The sequence below is a fragment of the Chelon labrosus genome (assembly GCF_963514085.1).
Source record: "Chelon labrosus genome assembly, chromosome: 11".
NCBI lineage: Eukaryota > Metazoa > Chordata > Actinopteri > Mugiliformes > Mugilidae > Chelon > Chelon labrosus.
This window is the reverse complement of record NC_140344.1, coordinates 19,209,643-19,233,113: the sequence shown is the minus strand read 5'-3', so window position 1 is coordinate 19,233,113 and position 23,471 is coordinate 19,209,643. Positions and strand designations below refer to the sequence as shown.

General features: G+C 41.4%; 1 protein-coding gene and 1 pseudogene across 2 annotated transcripts; both read left to right on the top strand.

Moving 5' to 3' along the window:
* The first annotated feature begins 54 nt into the window (after positions 1–54).
* Positions 55–23,019, top strand: LOC311496116 (fatty acyl-CoA hydrolase precursor, medium chain-like). Its single transcript, XM_084555870.1, has 13 exons — positions 55–499; positions 20,017–20,209; positions 20,311–20,449; positions 20,588–20,721; positions 20,831–20,984; positions 21,072–21,176; positions 21,269–21,367; positions 21,457–21,600; positions 21,681–21,758; positions 21,848–21,995; positions 22,090–22,239; positions 22,328–22,400; positions 22,496–23,019. Exons 1-13 carry the CDS (start codon positions 418–420, stop codon positions 22,680–22,682), a joined length of 1,686 nt encoding a protein of 561 aa, XP_084411996.1. The 5' UTR covers positions 55–417; the 3' UTR covers positions 22,683–23,019.
* On the top strand, positions 359–5,241 carry LOC311496146 (pyrethroid hydrolase Ces2e-like; annotated as a pseudogene). Its single transcript, XR_014699968.1, has 8 exons — positions 359–1,805; positions 1,882–2,023; positions 2,333–2,466; positions 2,580–2,733; positions 2,827–2,931; positions 3,175–3,324; positions 3,413–3,485; positions 3,604–5,241. The product of XR_014699968.1 is annotated as a pyrethroid hydrolase Ces2e-like (transcript).
* Positions 23,020–23,471: the final 452 nt, after the last annotated feature.

The window sequence follows — 23,471 nt, the reverse complement described above, 5'->3', positions numbered from 1 at the left end:
AGTAGTAGTAGTAGTAGTAGCAGTCGTAGTAGTAGTAGTAGTATAGCTACTAGACTTATTATTATTATTTATTTATTCTTTTCACGTTCGTATGTATTTCCTCTTAACTTCAGGTCAGGTCAGGTCGTATCCTTACAGTTCCCAAGATACTATAGGAGAAACTGTGTTGTGTAAAGAGAACAGCAACAGCTTTACAAGCATGAACAGACTTGGCGAGTGAACCAGGGGGTGGTTACAGTGCGGGAAATCTGCTTGTTGTTCATCAGCCGTTGCAGCGTCGGAGTTACGTCATAGCTTGCAATGTATATTAGTGCACCCCCACTTTATCTGTCAACACAGAGTTTTTGAAAGGGGGAGTTTCTCCAGCGCTTCCTCCTTGCAGAAACCAGTAGTTCCGTAATCCACTCTGAGGCCACCATGAAGTCCTGGGAAAAGCAAACGCTTTTCTTTTTAGTGGCTTTTTGTGTTTTATTTCACGGTGTCAGTGCAGACCTACAAGGTAAGTAGGAGGGAAAAAAACCAAAACCATTTCTTTGCATTTACATTGGCAACAACACTCATATTAGACATGATGAGACATAGACATGTAGATTTGACTGCACTGTTAATCTGAATAACACATCTATCGTTTTTGCCGAGTCTGAATATGTTTCAAGGTGAACTATGGCTCATGCTGGTAAATTACTGCAATATAATGATGACTGTGTGTGGATATGATAAGATCAACCCTCCATTTCATCTTTTAATTGAAGACAATAGTTAAAAATAGAATTATACAAAACACTGCTGCTCTTTTAAAATAGACAGCTTGTTCAAATCATTTGTTTCACATTAAAATAATAACACAATCAAAATGTTTTCACTTGTCATTCGGTGCATAGGTTCACTAACTTCAAACAGTATCTCAGTAAGCTACCAGTACATAACTTGTATGTAGGCTACATGTTTTTCCACTACAAACTTGATCCAACACGTGCTCTGCACCAGTAATGAATTCAACTGACAATTCAAGAACAGAGGTAGGGGGAGGCTGGGCCTCTTTTTCGGTGAGGAGCACAAACATAGTTAGAATCATAGTTAGAATCTGAGTTAGAATCTGTAATTCTAGACATTATAATGGCCCATTCTTTGTGCCTCTTGCTTTATTTCTGTGAAGGTTCTCAGTCATCCAGGTCATGGTATATCCAAAAAAGGTTCAAAAAAGATTCAAAAAAGGAAACTGGACTTGTGGATTTCTCTAAAAATTTACAAGTCCAGTTGCCTTTTTTGAACCTTTTTTGGAGATGCCTCTTGCTTTGTTCAACCACTGTTCACAAACCTTGAAGATATTAAATTTCAGTAATAAAGCAGAGAAACTGAGTAATTACTCACAGTTGAGAATATCAAACCAGCTTTGCACTGCAATATTTTAAATCAAAAATTACTGTTAAATGGAAAGTTACGCTACTAACGCTTACACAGCTGCACACACCTCTGTCTGTGTAAATGTAAAGCTACAACCACGTGTTGCATTGTTGGAAAAATTTGTGTCTGTTACTGACTTTCATTGGGTAATTGAATTACTAACCAGTGATGTGATATATTATGATTCCGAATTATAATATCCTGATAGCACCTGAGGTCCACACAAAGCTCGGGAGCCTGAGAGGTGAGTATGTGAGTGTAAAGGGGAAGGAGACTGGAGTCCATGCATTCCTGGGAGTGCCATTTGCAAAGCCACCCGTTGGCATTTCCCTGAGACTGGCTGCACCTCAGCCTGTAGAGGCATGGGAGGGAGTAAGAGATGCCACCCACCAGCCACCCATGTAGGTTTTTTGTATTCTACATTTGGAGGTTTCATGTCCAGCACCTATTGATCTAAAAAAAAAAAAGATTTCCCAGGTGCGTTCAAAATAAAACAATTTTGGTGGATCTGCTTGATAAACTGGGTGGGTTGGTGGCTGACATGCCAGACGTTTCAGAAGACTGTCTCTACCTCAACATCTACACGCCTGCAAAGAGAGCTCATGATGCCAAGCTCCCAGTAAGAACCCTTTGCTTCAGATTTGGAGTAATGCTGTAGTGATTTAACTGTTTAGTAGTGATTAGTTTACTGTGTTAATTAAGTGAAAATTATTAAGTTGTGTGTGCATCTGTGAATGTTTGGGTCTGTGTTGTGGTAGGGGTGGGGAGGTTTGGGGGGTGCAGGTGGGATTACTGTATAAAGCACTTTGTGCTACATTTTGTTTGTATGAAAAGTACTATACAAATAAAACCTGACTGATTGACTGAATTCTCTTACGTGGTGAGCTCAGTTGGAAAGTTAAAATGTCCTTTGTTTTTATTTTACCAGGTCATGGTGTGGATCCATGGTGGGGGCTTTATTATGGGCTCAGCTTCTGGCTATGATGGCTCTGCCCTGGCTGCTTACCAGGATGTGGTTGTGGTTCTGGTCCAGTATCGCTTGGGACTTCTGGGCTTTCTCAGGTAAACAGATGCAGGTTAACATACTGGGACTATTTTCTGTTGTACTTCTTTTCTATTCTGTATCCTCTGGTGTAAATGTACCCTGTCAGACTGTAGCTCCATCTTCTATCCAGCACAGCAGATGAACACATGCCAGGGAACTTTGGCTTGCTAGACCAGGTACAAGCTCTGAGGTGGGTCCAGCGGCACATTCACAACTTTGGAGGAGACCCAGATTTGGTTACCATATTTGGAGCGTCTGCTGGTGGAATAAGCGTATCCCTCATGGTAAGGATTGTTCTGCGGGGAAAGTACTTCAGACTTCTTTTTTTTTTTTGTTTTACAGATATGTTTTATGTTGTGTTTCTTTCTGATCAACAGCTTCTTTCTCCATTGTCCAATGGCCTGGTTCACCATGCCATTGCCGAGAGTGGCACAGCTTCTATGGACATGCTTTTAAATGAAAATCCTCTTCTGTTCACACAGGTTAATTTTAGTTTTTTTGGTGTATACCTTTATCAAACAATATTTGTTTCTCTAAAAGGCTGAAATCCATCCCTCACATCTGTCTTCAGGTGGTCGCAAATGTATCTGGCTGTAGCCTTGAGAGCACAAAGAGCATTGCTGATTGCATGAAAAGCCTTGATACTGATTATGCACATTTATTTAAAAATCAGTATATAATATTTATTGTCACACACAATGTAACTCCCCTGTTTCGTATACTAGATGCAGGTGCAGCTGTATACCTGTACTATTATCAGTATCCTCCCAAGATCCTGCAGAACAAAAGGCCCAGCTTTGTTGGGAGTGACCATGCAGATGAAATCTTTGCGGTGTTAGGATTTTGCTTCATGACTACCCATGTCAAATTGCCTGGTAAGTGCAATATAGACCAATCACATGTTTGGATTGTCTTTGTGTTTTGTGGAGTGCAAAATGTTTTACGAGATGATTATCATTTCAGATCCATGCCCTGAAGAGGAGGAACAGTTTACCAGAACCCTGATGAGCTACTGGGGAAACTTTGCTCGCAAAGGGTAGGAATTACCACCTTATAAGTTAGTGTACATGAAGATACCAGAAACGTGTTTGTGCAGTGACTTGTGTGTGTGTGTGTGTACGTGTGTGTACGTGTGTGTGTACGTGTGTGTTTAGGTCTCCTAATGGGAACGGACTGGTCCACTGGCCAAAGTATGGAGCCGAAGAGAAATACCTGGCAATCGATTTAAAGGCGCAGGTTGTTGGTCAGCATCTGAAGAAGGAGCGGTTCGTCTTTCTGACTCAGACCATCCCAGAGAAGAGGAAACAACTAAAGGAGGATGTGGGGCACGTCGAGCTGTAGACCAGTGACAACCATCACAATTGAGTTACAAAATGTGTAAAACCTGCGTTTTTTTTTATACACTTTAGGTGGAAAACGGTAAAAACAAATATGATGATCCCCATGAGAGTTGATGATTTTCATGAAGATAATTGCTTTTTTTAAGCACAAATTTTCTGAAAGTTTATGTTTAAGAATGAGAATGTAGATATTATCTGGTTAAATGTGCACCCATTAGCGTTTCGTCTTTCTGGACCAGTGTGACAAAGGGGTGAGACCATTTGTCTCATTTATTGATACCATCCTGTGTGTAACCATACTTGTGGGTTTTCAGCCATTTCACCATTAGTAAACATAATTTTACAGAGACAGACTATCCCGGGTTTGTTTGTGATTTGTATTATGTTTGGTTATATTTTGTAGTGCAACATCTTTGGTTAAAATAAACTCTTACACGTATTGTTAAATTTAGTTATAGTTTATTGATTTAGTTATTTTCAAAATAAGTTAAATTAACATTTAATTGTGTTACTTACCATACTCACCATGTAGTCAGAGTCAAAAGGAGGAAGTGCTGCAATATTTCCTGCTTTTATACTCGAGTAACATGATTGGGGGAGGTCGTTGGACTAGTCCAAATGAGTGTAGGTAAGATACATTAGTTCTTGGTATTATTTAGATTTATTTGTTATTTCATTTATGTATGGGTAAAATGTTGGGTTTTAGGTAAAACAGGAAAGAGTGTTTTACAGTAATCAACAGAATTTATAACTTTGGAAACAGGTGAATTAGGAGCCAGTGGAGTCACCTCCATAATTGGTAAAGCCATGGAGGTTGTGCCAAGAGGAGAGACTATTTAAGCAGTGTCCTTTCCTCTGTCGAGGAGGACAGAGCAAAAACATAGTGTTGAGCCGGTGTAGCAATTTACACTTGATTTAAGTTGAGTTTTGCATTGTTATAAGTTGAGTTTTATTTAGTTCAACTCAGTTAACTGCTCAGTTATCCCTTTTTTGTTGTATATATTTTTTTTGCTACACGTGAAGCTGGAAGCACTTCTTGTAAATAAACACCTTGCGGTGATTTTTTGAACAAACTGCCTTGAATCTGCCTCCTACTTATGCCGCTCTGGTCAGCTTCGCAACAAGCAGAAACCCAAACACAGGATAAAATGCAAAATTCCAGTTTCGCTTTGTTGTTACGCGTTTTTTATGGAAGAGATTTGGGATATCTTGTTCTTTCACTCCGTAAATCAGAAAACACTGGCAACAACACACTTTCAACGTGTTATTTTGGAGTAAAATGTTATTTAAATCAAGCCATGAAAGACGAGTACTGTATGAATGACCCCTTCTGTAAAAGTCTTCCAGATATAGATGGTAACAAACCCAGAAAGTTTTAGTGTATGTAACAGCTACCGAAGTGGAGATTTCTGGCTCTTTGTATGAAGAAAAAAAGCTCTTTGAAGACATATGTAAGAAAATCCCTAAATTTCTAATAGGAAGAACAATTTTTTGGTTAAGATTTTTAACACATGAAAGTCCCCAGCTGATTACTTACATTAAGATAATACTTTTTGTATTGTAAGTTTTATAAAATGTTTAAATATGCAAGTATATGAGGTATAATCTAATGAAATAAGTTCTAGTTTACAGATATTTCCCATAGACACAATCTAGTAAAATGAGCACAACCCCCAACATAGGCTTCATAACTTTAAGTATGTAAATACACTGTTAAAGTTGGAATAAAATAATTTTTTACCTCTTCTCATGAAATGATTGTTACAATTTGATTTATTTTTGATAGAGAAAGACTATAATTTCTCAAAACTTTATTGATCAATCTCTTCCAAATATATCACAGTAAATATTAAACACCAAGTAACCTTTGCAACTGTGCATTCAGGCTTAAACAACAAACAGCAAGGAGTCCATGGCATCTGCTGAACCCCCTCTGCATCAAGATATTCTCTCACTGCAGCTGCCCTATTGCTCTTGTGTTGTCATCTTGCAGCCTAAAGTTGTTCCCATAGACCCTTATTGCATGTGGGAGGCAATAGTTCTCTAGGATGTCCCGGTACACGACGGCGTTGATGTTTCCATCCAGCAACAGCAATGGCATTTCTCCTCCGTAATGAATACTGGCTGAAACCATCACTGAGCTGCCACCTCCTTAAGTAGTTTCCTGGACGCAGTCATTGTGGAGGTTCTCTCACCACATAATCACCGCCACTTTGTCTTCCATCTAAACGGTCAAGGATATAGCACCTCTCATCCATAAAGACAAGTGCCCAAGCTGTAATCTTCTGCGCTCCATAGCCCAGCAGAGTCAAGCGACTCTGTGAACAGTTAGGTGAGGACACTTGGTCTTTTGTCTTGCACGGTAACCATGCTGATGCAATCTTAGATTTACAGTTTGGCAGGAACACAAAACTGTGTACACAATATGGTAGAATTTGCCTCTTGTCTTTTCACTTTTATATACACTGCCTGGCCAAAAAAAAAAGGTCACACACTCTAATATTTCATTGGACCACCTTTAGCTTTGATTACATCATGCATTCGCTGTGGCATTGTTTCGATAAGCTTCTGCAATGTCACACAATTTATTTCCATCCAGTGCTGTATTAATTTGTCACCAAGGTCTTGTATTGATCATGGGAGAGTCTGACCACTGCGGAAAGCCTTCTCCAGCACATCCCAAAGATTCTCAATGGGGTTAAGATCTGGACTCTGTGGTGGACAATCCACGTGTGAAAATGATGTCTCATGCTCCCTGAACCACTCTTTCACAATTTGAGTCTGATGAATCCTGGCATTGTCATCTTGGAATATGCTCAAGCCATCAGGGAAGAAAAAAGCAAATGATGGAATAACCTGGTCATTCAGTATATTCAGGTAGTCAGCTGACCTCATTCTTTGGGCACATAATGTTGCTGAACCTCGACCTGACCAACTGCAGCAACCCCAGATCATAGCACTGCCCCCACAGGCTTGTTCAGTAGGCACTAGGCATGATGTGTGCATCACTTCTTCTGCGTCTCTTCTTACCCTGATGCACCCATCACTCTGGAACAGGGTAAATCTGGACTCATCAGACCACATGACCTTCCTCCATTGCCCCAGAGTCCAATCTTTATGCTCCCTTGTAAACTGAAGCCTTTTCTGGTTAACTTCACTGATTAGTGGTTTTCAAAATTCTACACAGCTGTTCAGTCCCAATCCCTTAACTTCCCTTCGTATTGCATGTGTGGAAACGCTCTTACTTTCACTATTTAACAACCCTGAGTTCTACTGTTGTTTTTCTTTGATCACAGTCAATCAGGATTATTTTCCGACCGCATTTCTTCCTCGAAGACGATGGTTCCCCACTATCCTTCCAGTTTTTAATAATTCGTTGGACAGTTCTTAACCCAGTTTTAGTAGTTTCTTCAATCCCCTTAGATGTTTTCTCTGCTTGATGCATACCAATGATTTGACCCTTCTCAAACAGATTAACATCTTTTCCATGACCATGGGATGTGTCTTTCAGCATGATTGTTTAAGAAATGAGAAGCTACTCATTGCATCAGTTGGGGTTAAATAACTTGTTGCCAACTGAAAGATAATCTGCCATGCAATAATTATCCAATAGGAGGCTCGCACCTATTTGCTTAGTTAAATCCATGTGGCGACTTTTTTTGGCCAGGCAGTGTGTATTTCCTCTTAAAGGGGAACTACTGCTTTTTACAACCTGGACCTTATTTCTGGCATAAAATACGATTGTTTACTCACCCATATTAGGTGTTATTTGGAGTCCTTTGGAAGATAGCTCAGTAGAGTGCTGCATATATCCATAGAGGGTGACCGGGAAACCTAAATGAGGCCTCTAAATAACACCTTATCTGCCGCGAAACTTGTTCATTTCACCAATATTTTGTTATGATAAACTAGTGCTATTCCACGTTGAGTCCATATTATTATTATTATTAAATCTTTATTCCAGACACAATATGCGGTCCATAGCAACAACAACAAACAAGATAAAAACAGAGAGATAAAGAGACAGACACACAGATAGAGAATCAACGCTCCACATAATTCATAAGCAGGCTATCCCACCAATGTTTTCTAAGCCTGGATGAATACCTATAGCAGCTCCTATTTGGGCTAGTCAAAGCCACAATAATGCTGTTCCCCGAGTTATCCAGGCGGCACATAAAACGATACATTAAATTTCTTAAAAGTGCTTCACAATTGGGTACATTTAAATAAACAAAGAGTTGGCTAGCACTGTGCCACCTGGGCACCTGAAGCAACAACCTCAATCCATCATTATAGGCCACTATAAGCCGCCGCATACTGATTTTCCTATAGCTACACCAGAGGTGAGCTGTATACATAGGTGTACAGAAAGTTCTGAAAAGGGAACATTTAACATCAACTGAGCACATACTAAACCTACGAAGGAGCATATTAGCTTGTGCATATTGCTTCGAACACTGCCTATAAATATCTCTATCATCCTGCCAATCATCAGTAAGAAAATGCCCAAGATACTTTGTCTCATGACATATCATGAGCAGATTATCATCTAGAATAAACAAAGGAAACACTAGTCTCTTGTCCTCTTTGCTCCTGACTATCATTACATTACTCTTCTTGACATTAAATTTAATGTCATAATCCTTTCCATACTGTGAACATACCTTTAGCAAACTTTGTAGACCAGCACTGTACGGACTAAAAAGGACCAGGTCATCAGCATACATTAAATGATTTACAACAGTATTTCCAACAAGACAGCCTGTGTTACATGTGTTCAGCTGTCTTGACAGGTCATCCATGTAGACATTAAACAAAATAGGAGACAAAATGCCACCTTGGCGAACACCATTTTTTACATGAAACGGGGCCGACACAACATTACCCCATTTAATCCTCACTGTTTGGTTGGCATACCAGAATACAAGTATTCTAAGTATGAACTTTGGAATACCTCTGGCTGACAGTTTCAAAAATAATTTTTCATGATTGACTCTGTCAAATGCCTTAGACGCATCTATGAAACACAAAAATACAGTGGAATTTTGACTTTTATAATGGCCAACAATTTCTTTAAGAGCATAAATGCACATGTCTGTACTATGTTTTCTTTTAAAACCAAATTGATTATCCATGGTTAGAATGAACATTTCTATTCTTGTTAATAAGATCCTTTCTAGCTGTAGCGACTAGTATCCAAAAGCAAAGCAGTCGCTGAGAGGCTAAGGTATGGGTGTTAGCTGATCGTCTGACGCGCTGTACAAACAAAGTATCCGCTGAGATCCAAGAATGCGTTTGACGGGTTTATTGAAGAAGTGGGATTGTACAACTTAATCATAACGTGCTCAAAGTGAAGAAAAGAAAAAGGATCCAGAGCACTCAAAGCAAACTCAGGGAAAACAAACTTAAACAGCGGTCAACGAGAAATACGGCCTCCCAGTAACTCACCCTCTCTCTCTCTCTCTCACTACTTCCGCCCGTGCACCTGTCTTAAATTAACTAAATGTTACCGCCCCCAATTACTGTGATATGAAAATAAACAACAAAAAAGTAACAAAATATAAAAACCCAAGTAACCCAAATAAACTGTTAAATCATATTACTTAACATCTCATAATAATCAATGATATATGATACTAATAATAATAAACACCTTCATGGCTCCTACACACCAGCCCCTAATTATTAAGCTATTATCTAATAATTACCCACAATAGGAATCATGAAATAATTAAACTAAACAGAATACATAATCACATTACATTCTTCTTCTTCTTCCGTCTTCATGATCCTGAAAAAAGTCAGTCGGTAGGGCCAGAGGTTACCAGCACATAGCCCTGTGATCTGTGTTCACCACAGTCACTATTAGTCAAGCGTCAAAGTTAAGTCAGATGTCTAGTCAGAGGTCTAGGCCTTGTCATCTGTAGCAGCCGCCCCACCTCCAGGATCGGCTTCCTGCAGCAGACATACCTTGGTTATAGGCCGGTTCAGGCAACTACTCTTGGTCTTGATGCGCACCTGACGCACAAAGCCCCTTCGGTCCGGAAAGGTTTGCAGAACTCGTCCTACGACCCAGGAATTACGAGGCGCTGTGCTGTCCACTATAAGCACCAGATCTCCGGGAACAAGGTTTCGCTTCGCTCCTGACCATCTCTGCCGCTCCTGCAATTGAGGTAAGTACTCCTTAACCCATCTCTTCCAGAAAAGGTCTGACATATACTGGACCTGCTTCCATCGCCTGCGTGCGTACATGTCAGCTTCCTGGAAAACTCCTGGTGGGAAAGATGGTAATGACTTCAAAAGCAGCAGGTGATTAGGTGTCAATGCTTCCAGGTCGTGAGGATCCATGGAAGCTTTCGTTATCGGTCGGCTATTGATAATGGCTTCCACTTCACAGAGAACGGTGTGAAGTCCTTCTTCATCCAAACTTTGCACATTCAAGGTGGAGTTGAGGACTTTGCGGACTGATCGAATCAACCTCTCCCAAGAACCACCATGATGGCTGCCAGCTGGGGGATTAAAAGTCCATTTTATCCCTTTCTGAAGGAGGACATCATTAATCTGCATCTGATTCCACTGCTCAATTGATGTTTTCAGTTCTTGTTCTGCTCCCCTGAAATTCGTCCCATTATCTGAGCGCAATTCCCGTACTTGACCACGTCTTGCTATAAAGCGTCTGAGAGCATTTATGAAGGCATCGGTGTCGAGAGAAGGTGCCACTTCAATGTGGATTGCTCTTATGGCCATGCAGGTAAAAATTACTCCATACCTCTTCACGACACTTCTTCTGCTCCTCACCTCGAAAGGTCCAAAGTAGTCTACTCCTACCCGAGTAAATGGAGGTTCATCTGGAGTCACCCTTTCAGATGGTAAGTCTGCCATTAGCTGAGACACTGGCTGAGCATTCAAACGTCGACAGCTCACACACTTTGACAGAACACTCCTTATGGCTGTACTAGCTCCTAAGATCCAGTATTTCTCACGCAGCTTGGACAACATGTGGTTTCGCCCACTATGTCCCACTTCTTGATGGACGTGTCTCAGCAAAAGGGTCGAGATATGCAAATCTTTTGCCAGTATCATGGGATGCTTAGCTTCCGCTGGCATAGATGACCTGCTGAGCCGGCCACCAACCCTCAGAACCCCATCTTCCAATAGTGGGCAGAGTGTGTGGATGTGACTGTGAGCCTTGACACTTATGCCTTTTTCCAGCATGGCGAATTCTTCTGGAAACCTTCTCCTTTGGCTGAACTTGATGATCTCCAACTCCGATTTCTCCAACTCCTCCAAAGACAGGCAACTTGAAAGTCTCTTTCTCTTGAATGTTTCCATATCCCTCTCCAATGAACGTCGCTGTTGTTCTTCATCCAATCCTGATTGTGCAAGAGTCATATTCAACTGTCTCCTCTTCTGACAGAGAGATGAGAGCCAAGTTTTGAATCTCAAGATCCAGGCTACAGACTTTCTCAGACGAATCCAAGAGCTGAAGTGGTGGATCATGCGAGATACTGCATCAGCCTCCTCACTGGCCTCTACAGCATTCACTGTGGTTTCCTTCTTGACCTCAGGGTCATCTTCTGTTAGTCGATGAATATCCTCGGGGTTGACAGGCCACTCATCCTCTGGTTGAAGGAGAAAACGAGGCCCTGACACCCACGTTGCATGCTTGAGAAATGCATCACCTTTCACACCCCTGGAGGCGACATCGGCTGGATTACTTGCTGTTCCAACATACCTCCACTGAGAGGGTTGTGAAACCTTGCGAATTTCTGTGACTCTGTTGGCAACAAAGACTCTGAACCTGGATGTCTCATTCCTGATGTATTTGAGCACCGAAGTGCTGTCAGTCCAAAACACAGAGTCTTGAAGTTGCATGTGCAGCTCTTTTCTCCACAAGATGTCGATGCGACTGGCCATGGTGGCAGCGATGAGCTCCATTCTGGGGATGGTAGCAGGTTTCAATGGTGCCACCCTTGCCTTTCCCATGACAAAAGCACTGTGCACCTGTGATTGTGCATTTCGTGACAACAGGTAAGTCACTGCTCCATAGCCATCCTCGCTTGCATCACAGAAATGATGTAATTGCGCTGTAGTCACTTCCCCAAAGTCTGACGGTTTCAGACTCCTCATGATGTTACATTTCTCCAAATGACAGAGTTCATCCAGCCAACTTGTCCACTCCTGAGCCACGGTCTGGGGTATGACATCGTCCCAGCCAAGCGCTCTCCTGCACAGATCCCTTAAGATCTTCTTGGCAGACAAGACAACAGGACTCACAATCCCAAGAGGGTCATAGATGGAGCTAACCATAGAGAGAATTCCTCTCCTAGTGAGTGGTCTATCCTTAACAACAATCTTGAACTTAAAAGTATCAGACTGAATGCACCACTCCACACCAAGCACTCTCTCCATGGGTGGCAAATCTTGGTCCATATTCAACATTTTCATGTCTTTGGCTCTGTGCTCTTCAGGTATTGCATTTAAGACATCACGCCTGTTGCTTATCCACTTCGTGAGTCGAAACCCACCTTTAGCACAGATTGCAATGAGCTCATGATAAAGAGACACAGCTTTCTCCTCTGAAGCCACAGATACCAGGCAGTCATCCACGTAAAAGCTATGCAAGACTTTATCCATTGCTTCCTCGCTGAATTGTTCTTTATTGTCCTCTGCGCATTTCCTGAGGGCAAAATTGGCACAACTGGGAGAGGATGTTGCCCCAAAGAGATGCACCAGCATCCTGAAGTCCACATGATCTTGACTTAAGTCTCCAGCAGGCCACCAAAGGAATCTCAAGAAGTCAGCATCCTCTGGTGGTACCTTCACCTGGTGAAACATCGCCTCCACGTCCGCCATGATGACCACTGGTTCCTTCCTGAACCTGCTCATCACACCAATCAGTGAACTTGTGAGGTCTGGGCCCTGTAAGAGTTGAGCATTAAGTGATGTTCCTTGGAAACTTGCTCCACAGTCAAAAACAACCCTGATTTTCCTCTTCGTAGGATGGTAAACGCCTTGATGCGGGATGTACCAAACCCTGCCATCATTACGTTCCAAATCCTCTTCAGGTACCCTTTCAGCATAGCCTTTGACAACAAGATCTTCCATGAAGGCCTTATAGTCAGCATGAAATGAGGAATCCTTCTGAAGCCTCTTCTTCAGATGTAAGGCACGCTGCTCAATGATTTTCCTATTATTTGGCATTCTAACGTCCTTATCCCTCAATGGCAGGTTGATCTGATAATGACCATTGACCTGTTTTGCTGAACTTGTAACCAGCTCCATGAACTTTTGTTCCTCTCTTGACATGCCAGGCTGTTCCTCCACGCTGCATTCAGGGAAGTCTGTCTTAAACTGCTGCTGCCAAAGTTCGTCCAAAGTTACAACTGAAACTCTGTTCACGGTTAACTCTGGCTGCTCACCGCCACTGTCTTCACTCAGCGGCCCATTCACCGTCCAGCCCAGCATTGTTCTGATTGCATAGGGTCCATCTGCTACACTGCGAATCACTTGCAAGGGTTCCAAGGCTTTAGAGACATTTGTCCCAATTAACAGCTCAATCCCTGCATCAATCTCAGGCAAGTGAACATGCTTCAAATAAGGCCATTTCTGAATATCACCCTGTTTTGGAATGTTTCTCTTGTGAACAGGCATATGTGTTTGCGTGTAAGCCTTGGGCAGCTCACAGAAATGCTCCCCAGTCAAGCCAGCCACTTCCAGTCCTGGCACCACATGGCTGCTCACCACTTTCTCTTGGCCCATCGTCCGTAGGAGAATATGGACCTTCTTTCCTGGAATATTAAGTTTTTCCCTTAGAGCCTCTGTACAGAACACAGCCGTACTCCCTGGGTCCAAGAAAGCATAGGTGGTGACAATCGTATTGCCCTTCTTGGACTTAACTTGCACTGGAACTATTGGAAGTTTGCAGTCGCGATCACCAGCCCCTGTAAGCCCACTTGACATCAGGGCGCTGTTGACGGACACCTCTGATTTCCTCTCAGCTTGGTCCGGATCCTTGTCCTTTTCTTTTTGTGGAATGTGAAGAACAGTTGGATGTTTCAGACCACATTTTGCACAGGAAATCCGTTTTCTGCAAACTTTGCTCATGTGTCCAATGCATAAACAGCCAAAACAGACTCCCTTCTCTCTTAAGAAGCTTATCTTCTCTTTCTGTGCCTTCTTCCCCAACTGTGGACACAAATCCAAAGCATGTCCTTCTCCACAACAGATGCATGTCCTCCTTGCAGACTCCATATGCTCCTTTCCTTTAGTTCCAGGCTGAGTTTTGTGGATCACAGGAGCTACAGTGGTGGCAAAGCTGGTTCCCTTAATTCCAGAACGAGTTTGTGGATTAGGCTTGTTCGCTCCTCTATTAGTCATCAGTGATGGAGCGTCCTGTATGTTTCCAAACACTGGGTCAGTTAGAACCCGTACTTGCTTCTCTATGAAAGTTGTGAGGTCAATGAATGTAGCCCTCTGGCTGCGCCTATCCTGTAGTTCACAGGCTGCGGAACGCCACTTGTCTCGGAATTTGTAGGGCAACTTTTTTATGATGGTTAGCATGTTAGCAGGTATATCCAGTTCATGCATATATTGCACCTCTTCCATAACATTACAGCAACTTCTGAGAAAAAGGCTATAATCACGAAGAGCTTTTGCATCTTCATTCTTGATTGACGGCCATGAAAGAGCTTTTTCCATGTATGCGTATGAAATCCTCTGCTCATTTCCAAACTGCTCCTTTAACAACACTTTTGCTTTAGCATATCCTCTCTCAGACTCCATATGCTGGCAACTTCTGATCAATTCCTTAGGGTGGCCCCTTGTGTGCTGCTCCAGGAAATACAGTCTGTCACTGTGATTTGCAGTGTTCTTCTCCACACCGTTCTCGAAGGCCTTCACAAACGCATGATATTTTAGTGGATCACCGTCAAAGATTGGTATCTCCCTCTTAGGCAAAGATGAAAGGCACTGCTGTTGCACCAACAGTGATGTTATCTCATTTTGTTTGCTCATAATGCCAAACATATTGCTTTGATCTTCATTTGGACCAATATTTAAGGCATTTCCATCTTGCATTTGCATCCCTTCTAGAGTACTGTGATTCACTGCATACAAGTTGGATCTATGTGAATGAATTAACTGAGATGAATTTCTTTCCTTAGGTCTTGTTCCTGCATCCAGGTAAGCATGGTTGTTTCCATGTTGTGACCTTTGTGGTACAAATGACTTTGCTTTAGCACTGAGGGTCAATTTTTGTCCTTTTGCCAGATAGGAGTTCATTCCATCTGAGCGCTTTGATACAGAGGTTCTCTCACTCAAGATGCTTCGAGACTTGAGCACATCCAGTTTTGCCATGTTTGCTGCAATTTCCTCATCCAATTTAAGTTGCTCCTTCCTTTTACGCAGCCGTTCCTCCTCCTCTTCCAGTTCATGTATATCTTTTAATATTTTTTGTCTTGTCCTTAAAGCTGCCAAGTCAGCCTCTGCTTTGAGACGTGCAGAAGAAATACTGGAAGCAACAGACTCTCTTCCTGTGGCAGAGTTTCGTGATTTGGACACCCTGCTTCCCACATTTGAAACACTGTCATTTGGTTTTACATTGTCTTGCAGATCCTCTGCATCAATGATGGAGGCAGCCTGTTGTTGAGTTTCATCGGATATTGGAGGAAGCACCTGTTCATTCATTTCACCAGAATCAGTTTGAAACAATTCATCTGGCTCAATCAACCACTGCTCAACACACCTTTGAAATGTGTTGCTATAGGTCCTAATGCTAGAAAACCATTCATTATGGATCTTCTGTTGCTCCTCAGGGAGTAAAGGAATCAGCATGTCATGTGACTTGGTGGCATTTCCACACTGATCAATTAAACTCTCCAGAAGAGATTGTACTTGTGAAACATTTTCCTTATTTTTCATGAATGTTTTAATTTGTGGTATGAACCCTTTCATTTTATTCACACTCTTTCTTCTTTCATTTTGAAGCTCTTCGATTTTGTTTGCCAAAGCCTTTGCTGTGGGCTTAGATTGCCTTTTCCCACTTTCCATTTCAGAATTTGAAACAACACTCTTTTGACTCATTTTCTTTCTTTTTTCCAGTTACTTCTCAATACATGTGCATCCAGAAACTTCAACAAGTACAAAGAGCGTTACGCACATAGCAGAGCAGCGGCAATTTCAAAGAGACAAAGCGGAGATTTAACGGAGCATGGAGGTAGGCTACAGTGCATCCAAACACATCCACAGATCCATAAACGTCACGCACATTAGTAGAGCAGCGGCAATTTCGAAGAGACAAAGCGGAGATTCAACGTAGCATGGAGATATTACAGCACCGAATCCACACAATCAATGCCAGCGATCGATGACCAACTCAAACGGTGTTCAATCCAATAATGTCCCCAATGGACAAACAACAGCTTATGCGTGCCGCATTCCTTCCAATCTGAGTACAGCTTAATGCGCATAAACACCAGCAAGCCTACCTGGCTTTTGAGTGCGTCGTCCGAGGCTATGGCATAATGAAAGTCAGTGCAGTCTTCCTTCCTTTATCTCCGAAGATCCTTTCTCCCATTTGATCCTTGAAATGTCCGCAGTTGCTTTCCCAATGCCGCTTCTCGTTGACAAAATGTAGCGACTAGTATCCAAAAGCAAAGCAGTCGCTGAGAGGCTAAGGTATGGGTGTTAGCTGATCGTCTGACGCGCTGTACAAACAAAGTATCCGCTGAGATCCAAGAATGCGTTTGACGGGTTTATTGAAGAAGTGGGATTGTACAACTTAATCATAACGTGCTCAAAGTGAAGAAAAGAAAAAGGATCCAGAGCACTCAAAGCAAACTCAGGGAAAACAAACTTAAACAGCGGTCAACGAGAAATACGGCCTCCCAGTAACTCACCCTCTCTCTCTCTCTCTCACTACTTCCGCCCGTGCACCTGTCTTAAATTAACTAAATGTTACCGCCCCCAATTACTGTGATATGAAAATAAACAACAAAAAAGTAACAAAATATAAAAACCCAAGTAACCCAAATAAACTGTTAAATCATATTACTTAACATCTCATAATAATCAATGATATATGATACTAATAATAATAAACACCTTCATGGCTCCTACACTAGCACTTTAGACAAAATACTAGCAAGGGCAATAGGTCTATAGTTATCCATGCAGTTTAGTTTCCCAATCTTATCCTTAATGACAGGCACTAGCAAAACAGAGGTGAGAGAATCTGGGAGAACCCCATGGATCATGAAACCTGTGAAGCACATTGCGAGCAGAGGGCTAAGCCTATAGCTGGCATTTTTTAAGTGCTCAGCCGTTATAAGATCTATACCACAAGCCTTGTTGCTTTCTAACATTCCAATGACTTCATATACATTGTCAGGTCTAATAATCATGTTCTCAGAAGGGTCAACATTTTCTACCATCAATACATTACTTTTAACACAGTTAAATAAATTACAATAGTGTTTACGCCAGAGCTCAGCTATCATGGCAGGTTCACAAGCACCCTCTATATTAGATGGTAGGGAAGTTTTACAGTTGTTCATAATTCTGACCTCTTTCCAGAAATCATTGGGATTATTAACCCTCAACTTCCTGGCGAGGGAATCAGCTCTCATTTTGTTCTCATATCTTTTTATATAACGAAGTGCATATTTATATTTTGCATTTGTAAGTTTTTTATGCTCAAACAAAGACCCTTGTCTAGGCCTCCCTGCATGTGACCAGAGTTTGAAAGCTTCTCTCGCTGCGGCATGCTGTTCAGCTACAAAGTCATTCCATCCAGGTTTGATGTTACAAGCCTTGTTTTTATGTTTACTTAAGGGCTTACTAGAAGCATTAAGGGCAGCCACAATATTGTCATACATGCCACAAAGTTTGATACAATGATTTGGATTTTTACAGTTCATGTTAAGACACAGAAGAGCATCAATAGGGAGTGCAATATTACTTAATAAGTTTTCAGTTTCAGTAAAATATCGATTTAAATCCTCCTTGGTCAGATTTGTCCAATCCAGCCTCCCACTAGCAGTATCAGCAACTTTATCAGCGAGCAATGGTATATTTTCAACATTCATGGAGATGACAATCGGTATATGATCAGTAGTAGCCATACCATAGTAGATATCCATATTATCTATAGCTGCATGAGCATCTGCTGTACACAAGCAGTGGTCAAGCCACGAGGTTGTGTGCCAGGCTTCACTGACATAGGTAAAACTATTGTCAGGCAGAAAGATTTTGCTAGATAATATGAGATTGGTATCACTATAGAAATGCAGCAGGTGTTTAGCAAATAAAGATTTCTGATCAGACAAATCAGCATTAAAATCCCCAACAACAAAGACACAAGATGTGTTAGCTGATAGTTAGCTGTTATCATCATCTGGGGTCTGTAGATTGACCTACTAACTTCTGACCTGGGTGATGTCATCTCAGAGCCTCACGCACCCGCGAAGGTCGGCTTGTTTACCTATAATTTGCTACTGCTAGTTTTTTTGCAACATGGCCGAATAGTTTTCCGATTCTGAGTTGTGGACGACGACTTTATTTATGATGGACGTCCTTACCGTTTTGAGCCAGAGTATACGGCCGTATGAGCCAGAGTATACAGATGATGAGCTCGTTGAAAGGAGGATGCGGAGGCAGAGAGATGATCAGCTTGCCAACGAACAACAACCCGCTGCACGTCCGCGAATAGACAATAGGTAGCTCCGGTCTGAACGGGGAATACAGCTATTACATTATTGGTGAAATGAACGAGTTTCGCAGTAGATAATGCGTTATGTAGAGACTGCGTTTCGGTGCCCCAGTCACTCGACTATATGGATATACCCGGCGTTCCACTGGAGCTAAACAGCTTCTGAAGGACTCCAAATAACACCAAAGGATATGGGTGAGTAAACGATCGCATTTTATGTCAGAAATAACAAAGGAGTTCCCGTTTAAGGCGGAGCTCATTTTTATACAGTTCCCAAGAGAAACTGTGTTGTGCAAACAAAACAGCAACAGCTTTACAAGCATGAACACACTTCGGAAAAGTATATGAAATGACCGATGAGTGAACCGGGGGTGGTAACAGTGCAGGAAATCTGCTTGTTGTTCATCAGCTGTTGCAGTGTCGGAGTTACGTCATAGCTTGCAGTGTATATTAGTGCACCCCCGCCGTATCTCGGTCAAAGTTACAAAAGGAAGTCTTTAAAAGAGGGAGTCCGGACATTTTCTCTAGCGCGTCCTCGTTGCAGAAACCAAAGGTGTCGTAATCCACTCTGAGGCCACCATGAAGTCCTGTGAAAAGCAAACTTTTTTCTTTTTAGTGGCTTTTTGTGTCTTATTTCTCGGTGTCAGTGCAGACCTACAAGGTAAGTAGGAGGGAAAAAAACATTTCTTTGCACAGTTAACATTGGCAACAACACTCATATTAGACATGATGAGACATGGAGACATCTAGATTTGACTGCACTGTTAATCTGAATAACACATCCGTCTTTTTTGCCTACTCTGAATATGTATTAAGTGTAGGTCAAGGAATCTGTGTTCTCATTCTGGCATTAATCTAGCTACCTCTTACCTGGATATCACTGGTCCAAAGGTGAACTATAATTATGACTCATGCTCGTAAATTGACAAGACCAACCCTCATTTTCAAAAATAAAGTGTAGACAATAGTTAAAAATAGAATTATACAAAACAGGGCAGTTTTTTTTAAGTAGACAGCTTGTTCAAATCCTTTGTTTCACGTTAAAATAATAACACAATCAAAATGTGTGCAATTATCATTCAGTGCATTAGTTTGCTAACTTCAAACACGTTGTATCTCAGTAAGCTGAGCACAAACATATGTCTGTTTTATCTCTGAGTTAGAATCTGTAATTCTAGACATTATAATGACCCATTCTTTGTGCCTCTTGCTTTGTTCAACCAGCGTTCACAAACCTTGATACTAAACGATATACAATTTCAGAAATAAAGCAGAGAAAATGAGCAATTCCTCACAGTTTAGAATATCATACCAGCTTTGCACTGCAAACATTACTGTTATTGAATGGAAACTAACGCTAACACAGCTGCACACACCTCTGTCTGTGTAAACGTAAAGCTACAAACGTAAAGTTGAAAGAATATGTGTCTGTTACTGATTATCATTGGGTTATTGAATTACTAACCAGTGATGTGATATATTATGATTCTGACTGAGTTATGATATCCTGATAGCACCTGAGGTCCACACAAAGCTTGGGAGCCTGAGAGGTGAGTATGTGAGTGTAAAGGGGAAGGAGACTGGAGTCCATGCATTCCTGGGAGTGCCATTTGCAAAGCCCCCTGTTGGCCTTTCCCTGAGACTGACGGCACCTCAGCCTGTAGAGGCATGGGAGGGAGTAAGAGATGCCACCCACCAGCCACCCATGTAGGTTTTTTTTTTTTTTTTTTTGAATTTTTGTAGTCTACATTTAGAGGTTTTATGTCCAGTACCTATTAATCTAAAAAAATAAATAAATGATTTCCCAGGTGCATTCAAAATAAAAAACTTTTGCTGGATCTGCTTGATAAAGCAGGCTTGGTGGCTGACATGCCAGACATTTCAGAAGACTGTCTCTACCTCAACATCTACACGCCGGCAAAGAGAGCTCATGATGCCAAGCTCCCAGTAAGAACCCTTTGCTTCAGATTTGGAGTAATGCTGTAGTGATTTAGTTGTTTAGTAGTGATTAGTTTATTGTGTTAATTCTCTTACATGGTGAGCTCAGTTGGAAAGTTAAAATGTCCTTTGTTTTTATTTTACCAGGTCATGGTGTGGATCCATGGTGGGGGCTTTGTACTGGGCTCAGCTTCTGTCTATGATTGCTCTGCCCTGGCTGCTTACCAGGATGTGGTTGTAGTTCTGGTCCAGTATCGCTTGGGACTTCTGGGCTTTCTCAGGTAAACAGATGCAGGTTAACTGGAACTATTTTTTATTGTACTTCTTTTCTGTTCTGTATTCTCTGGTGTAAATGTACCCTGTCAGACTGTAACTTCATCTTCTATCCAGCACTGCAGATGAACACATGCCAGGGAACTTTGGCCTGCTGGACCAGGTACAAGCTCTGAGGTGGGTCCAGCAGCACATTCACAACTTTGGAGGAGACCCAGATTTAGTTACCATATTTGGAGAGTCTGCTGGCGGAGTGAGTGTATCCCTCATGGTAAGGATTACTCTTCTGGGAAAGTACTTCAAACTTAATTTTTGTTTTACAGATATGTTTTATGTTGTGCTTCTTTCTGATCAACAGCTTCTTTCTCCATTGTCCAGTGGCCTGTTCCACCATGCCATTGCCGAGAGTGGCACAGCTTCTTTGGACATACTTTTAGACGATAATCCTCTTCCATCAACACAGGTTAATTTTCAAAGTTGTTTTGGTGTACACCTTTATCAAACAACATTTGTTTTTCTAAAAGTCTGAAACCCATCCCTCACATCTGTCTTCAGGTGGTCGCAAATGTATCTGGCTGTAGCCTTGAGAGCACAAAGAGCATCGCTGATTGCATGAAAAGCCTTGATATTGAAACTATAGTGGCTATTGGGCAGGTGAGATAATGATTGTAAAACAGATTCATGCTGTTGCTATGAGATCCCTTTACCTGTGCTGTCTCTTTTACGCATTTAATTCTCTCAAGGATGCAACACTGAGATTTCCCATAACTGTTGATGGACACTTCCTGAAAAAACCTGTGGACGAGCTGTTCCGTAAACATGAACTCCTCACTGTACCATTCATGACTGGCGTTAATAGCGATGAAGGGGGATGGCTACTAGCTGATGTAAGTGCCCATCAAAGTTTCTAATTAATTTCCTTTTTGTGCATATGTGAAATGTTAACTGCAGCTGCATCTGTCCTTAGGCCTTTAGTCCTCCAAACTGGACAGAAGGAGTAGATCGGGAACACATCACAAACACGCTGTCAATATTCTACCCTGATGTAAGACAAGACACGGCGTGATGTTGCAATATTACTTTTCCTCAACATGCTTAAGCATCTTTGACTGATGTGTCACTCACTTTCCCAAGCCTAAAGATGCCACCCTGAGGGATATGATGGTAGATGAGTATATTGGAAATGGTGACGATCGTGTGAAAAATAGAGAGGGGTTTACGGAGTTGCTTGGAGATGTCTTATTTAACATTCCAGCCATTAAAACTGCTAATGCCCACAGAGGTACCTTTTATGCATGATTATGCACATTTATTTAAAAATCAGTATATAATATTTATTGTCACACACAATGTAACTCCCCTGTTTCGTATACTAGATGCAGGTGCAGCTGTATACCTGTACCATTATCAGTATCCTCCCAAGATCCTGCAGAACAAAAGGCCCAGCTTTGTTGGGAGTGACCATGGAGATGAAGTCTTTGCAGTGTTAGGATTTTGCTTCATGACTACCCATGTCAAATTGTCTGGTAAGTGCAATATAGACCAATCACATATTTGGATTGTCTTTGTGTTTTGTTGAGTGCAAAATGTTTTACGAGATGATTATCATTTCAGAGCCATGCCCTGAAGAGGAGGAACAGTTTAGCAGAACCCTGATGAGCTACTGGGGAAACTTCGCTCGCAAAGGGTAGGAATTACCACCTAATTATAAGTTAGTGTACATGAAGATACCAGAAATGTGTCCGTACAGTGACTTGTGTGTTTGTATGTGTGTGTGTTTAGGTCTCCTAATGGGAACGGACTCGTCCATTGGCCAAAGTATGGAGCCGAAGAGAAGTACCTGGCAATCGATTTAAAGGCACAAGTTGTTGGTCAGCATCTGAAGAAGGAGCGGTTTGTCTTTCTGACTCAGACCATCCCAGAGAAGAGGAAACAACCAAAGGAGGACGTGGAGCACGTCGAGCTGTAGACCAGTCACACCCATCACAATTAATTTACAAAAAGTGTAAAACCTGTGTTTCTTTACACACTTCAGGTGGAAAATGGTAAAAAACGATGATCACCATGAGAGTTGATGATTTTCATGAAGATAATTATTGTTTCTATCACAAGTTTTCTGAAAGTTTATGTTTAAGAATGAGAATGGCGATATTAACTGTTTAAATGTGCACCATTAGCATTTCTGAACACAGGATAGAGTTCCAAATTCCAGTTTCGCTTTGTTGTTACGCGGTTTTTACGGAAGAGATTTGAGATATCTTGTTCTTTCACTCCATAAATCAGAAAACACCGGCAACAACACACTTTCAACATGTTATTTAGGAATAAAATGTTATTTAAATCAAGCCATGAAAGACGAGTACTGTATGAGTAACCCCTTCTGTAAAAGTCTTCCAGCTATAGATGGTAACAAACCCAGAAAGTTTTGGTGTATGTAACAGCTATTGAAGTGGAGATTTCTGGCTAAGTTTATGAAGAAAAAAGCTCTCTGAAGACATATATGTAAGAAAATTCCTAAATTTCTAATGGGAAAAACAACTTTTTGGTTAAGATTTTTAACACATGAAAGTCCCCAGCTGATTACTTACATTAAGATAATACTTTTTGTACTGTTTTATAAATGTTTAAATATGCAAATGAGGTATTATCTAATGAAATAAGTTCTAGTTAAGAGATATTTCCCATAGACACAATCTAGATGTGTCTTTCAGCATGACTGTTTAAGAAATGAGAAGCTACTCATTGCATCAGTTGGGGT

What these genes read in the sequence shown, in the direction of transcription:
- LOC311496116 (XM_084555870.1), top strand. Translation starts at nt 418, where the DNA reads ATGAAGTCCTGGGAAAAGCAAACGCTTTTCTTTTTAGTGGCTTTTTGT. An exon ending in GGGGATGGCTACTAGCTGAT is followed by an intron (nt 21,601 to 21,680) that starts GTAAGTGCCCAT and finishes ATCTGTCCTTAG; the next exon opens with GCCTTTAGTCCTCCAAACTG. An exon ending in TACCCATGTCAAATTGTCTG is followed by an intron (nt 22,240 to 22,327) that starts GTAAGTGCAATA and finishes TTATCATTTCAG; the next exon opens with AGCCATGCCCTGAAGAGGAG.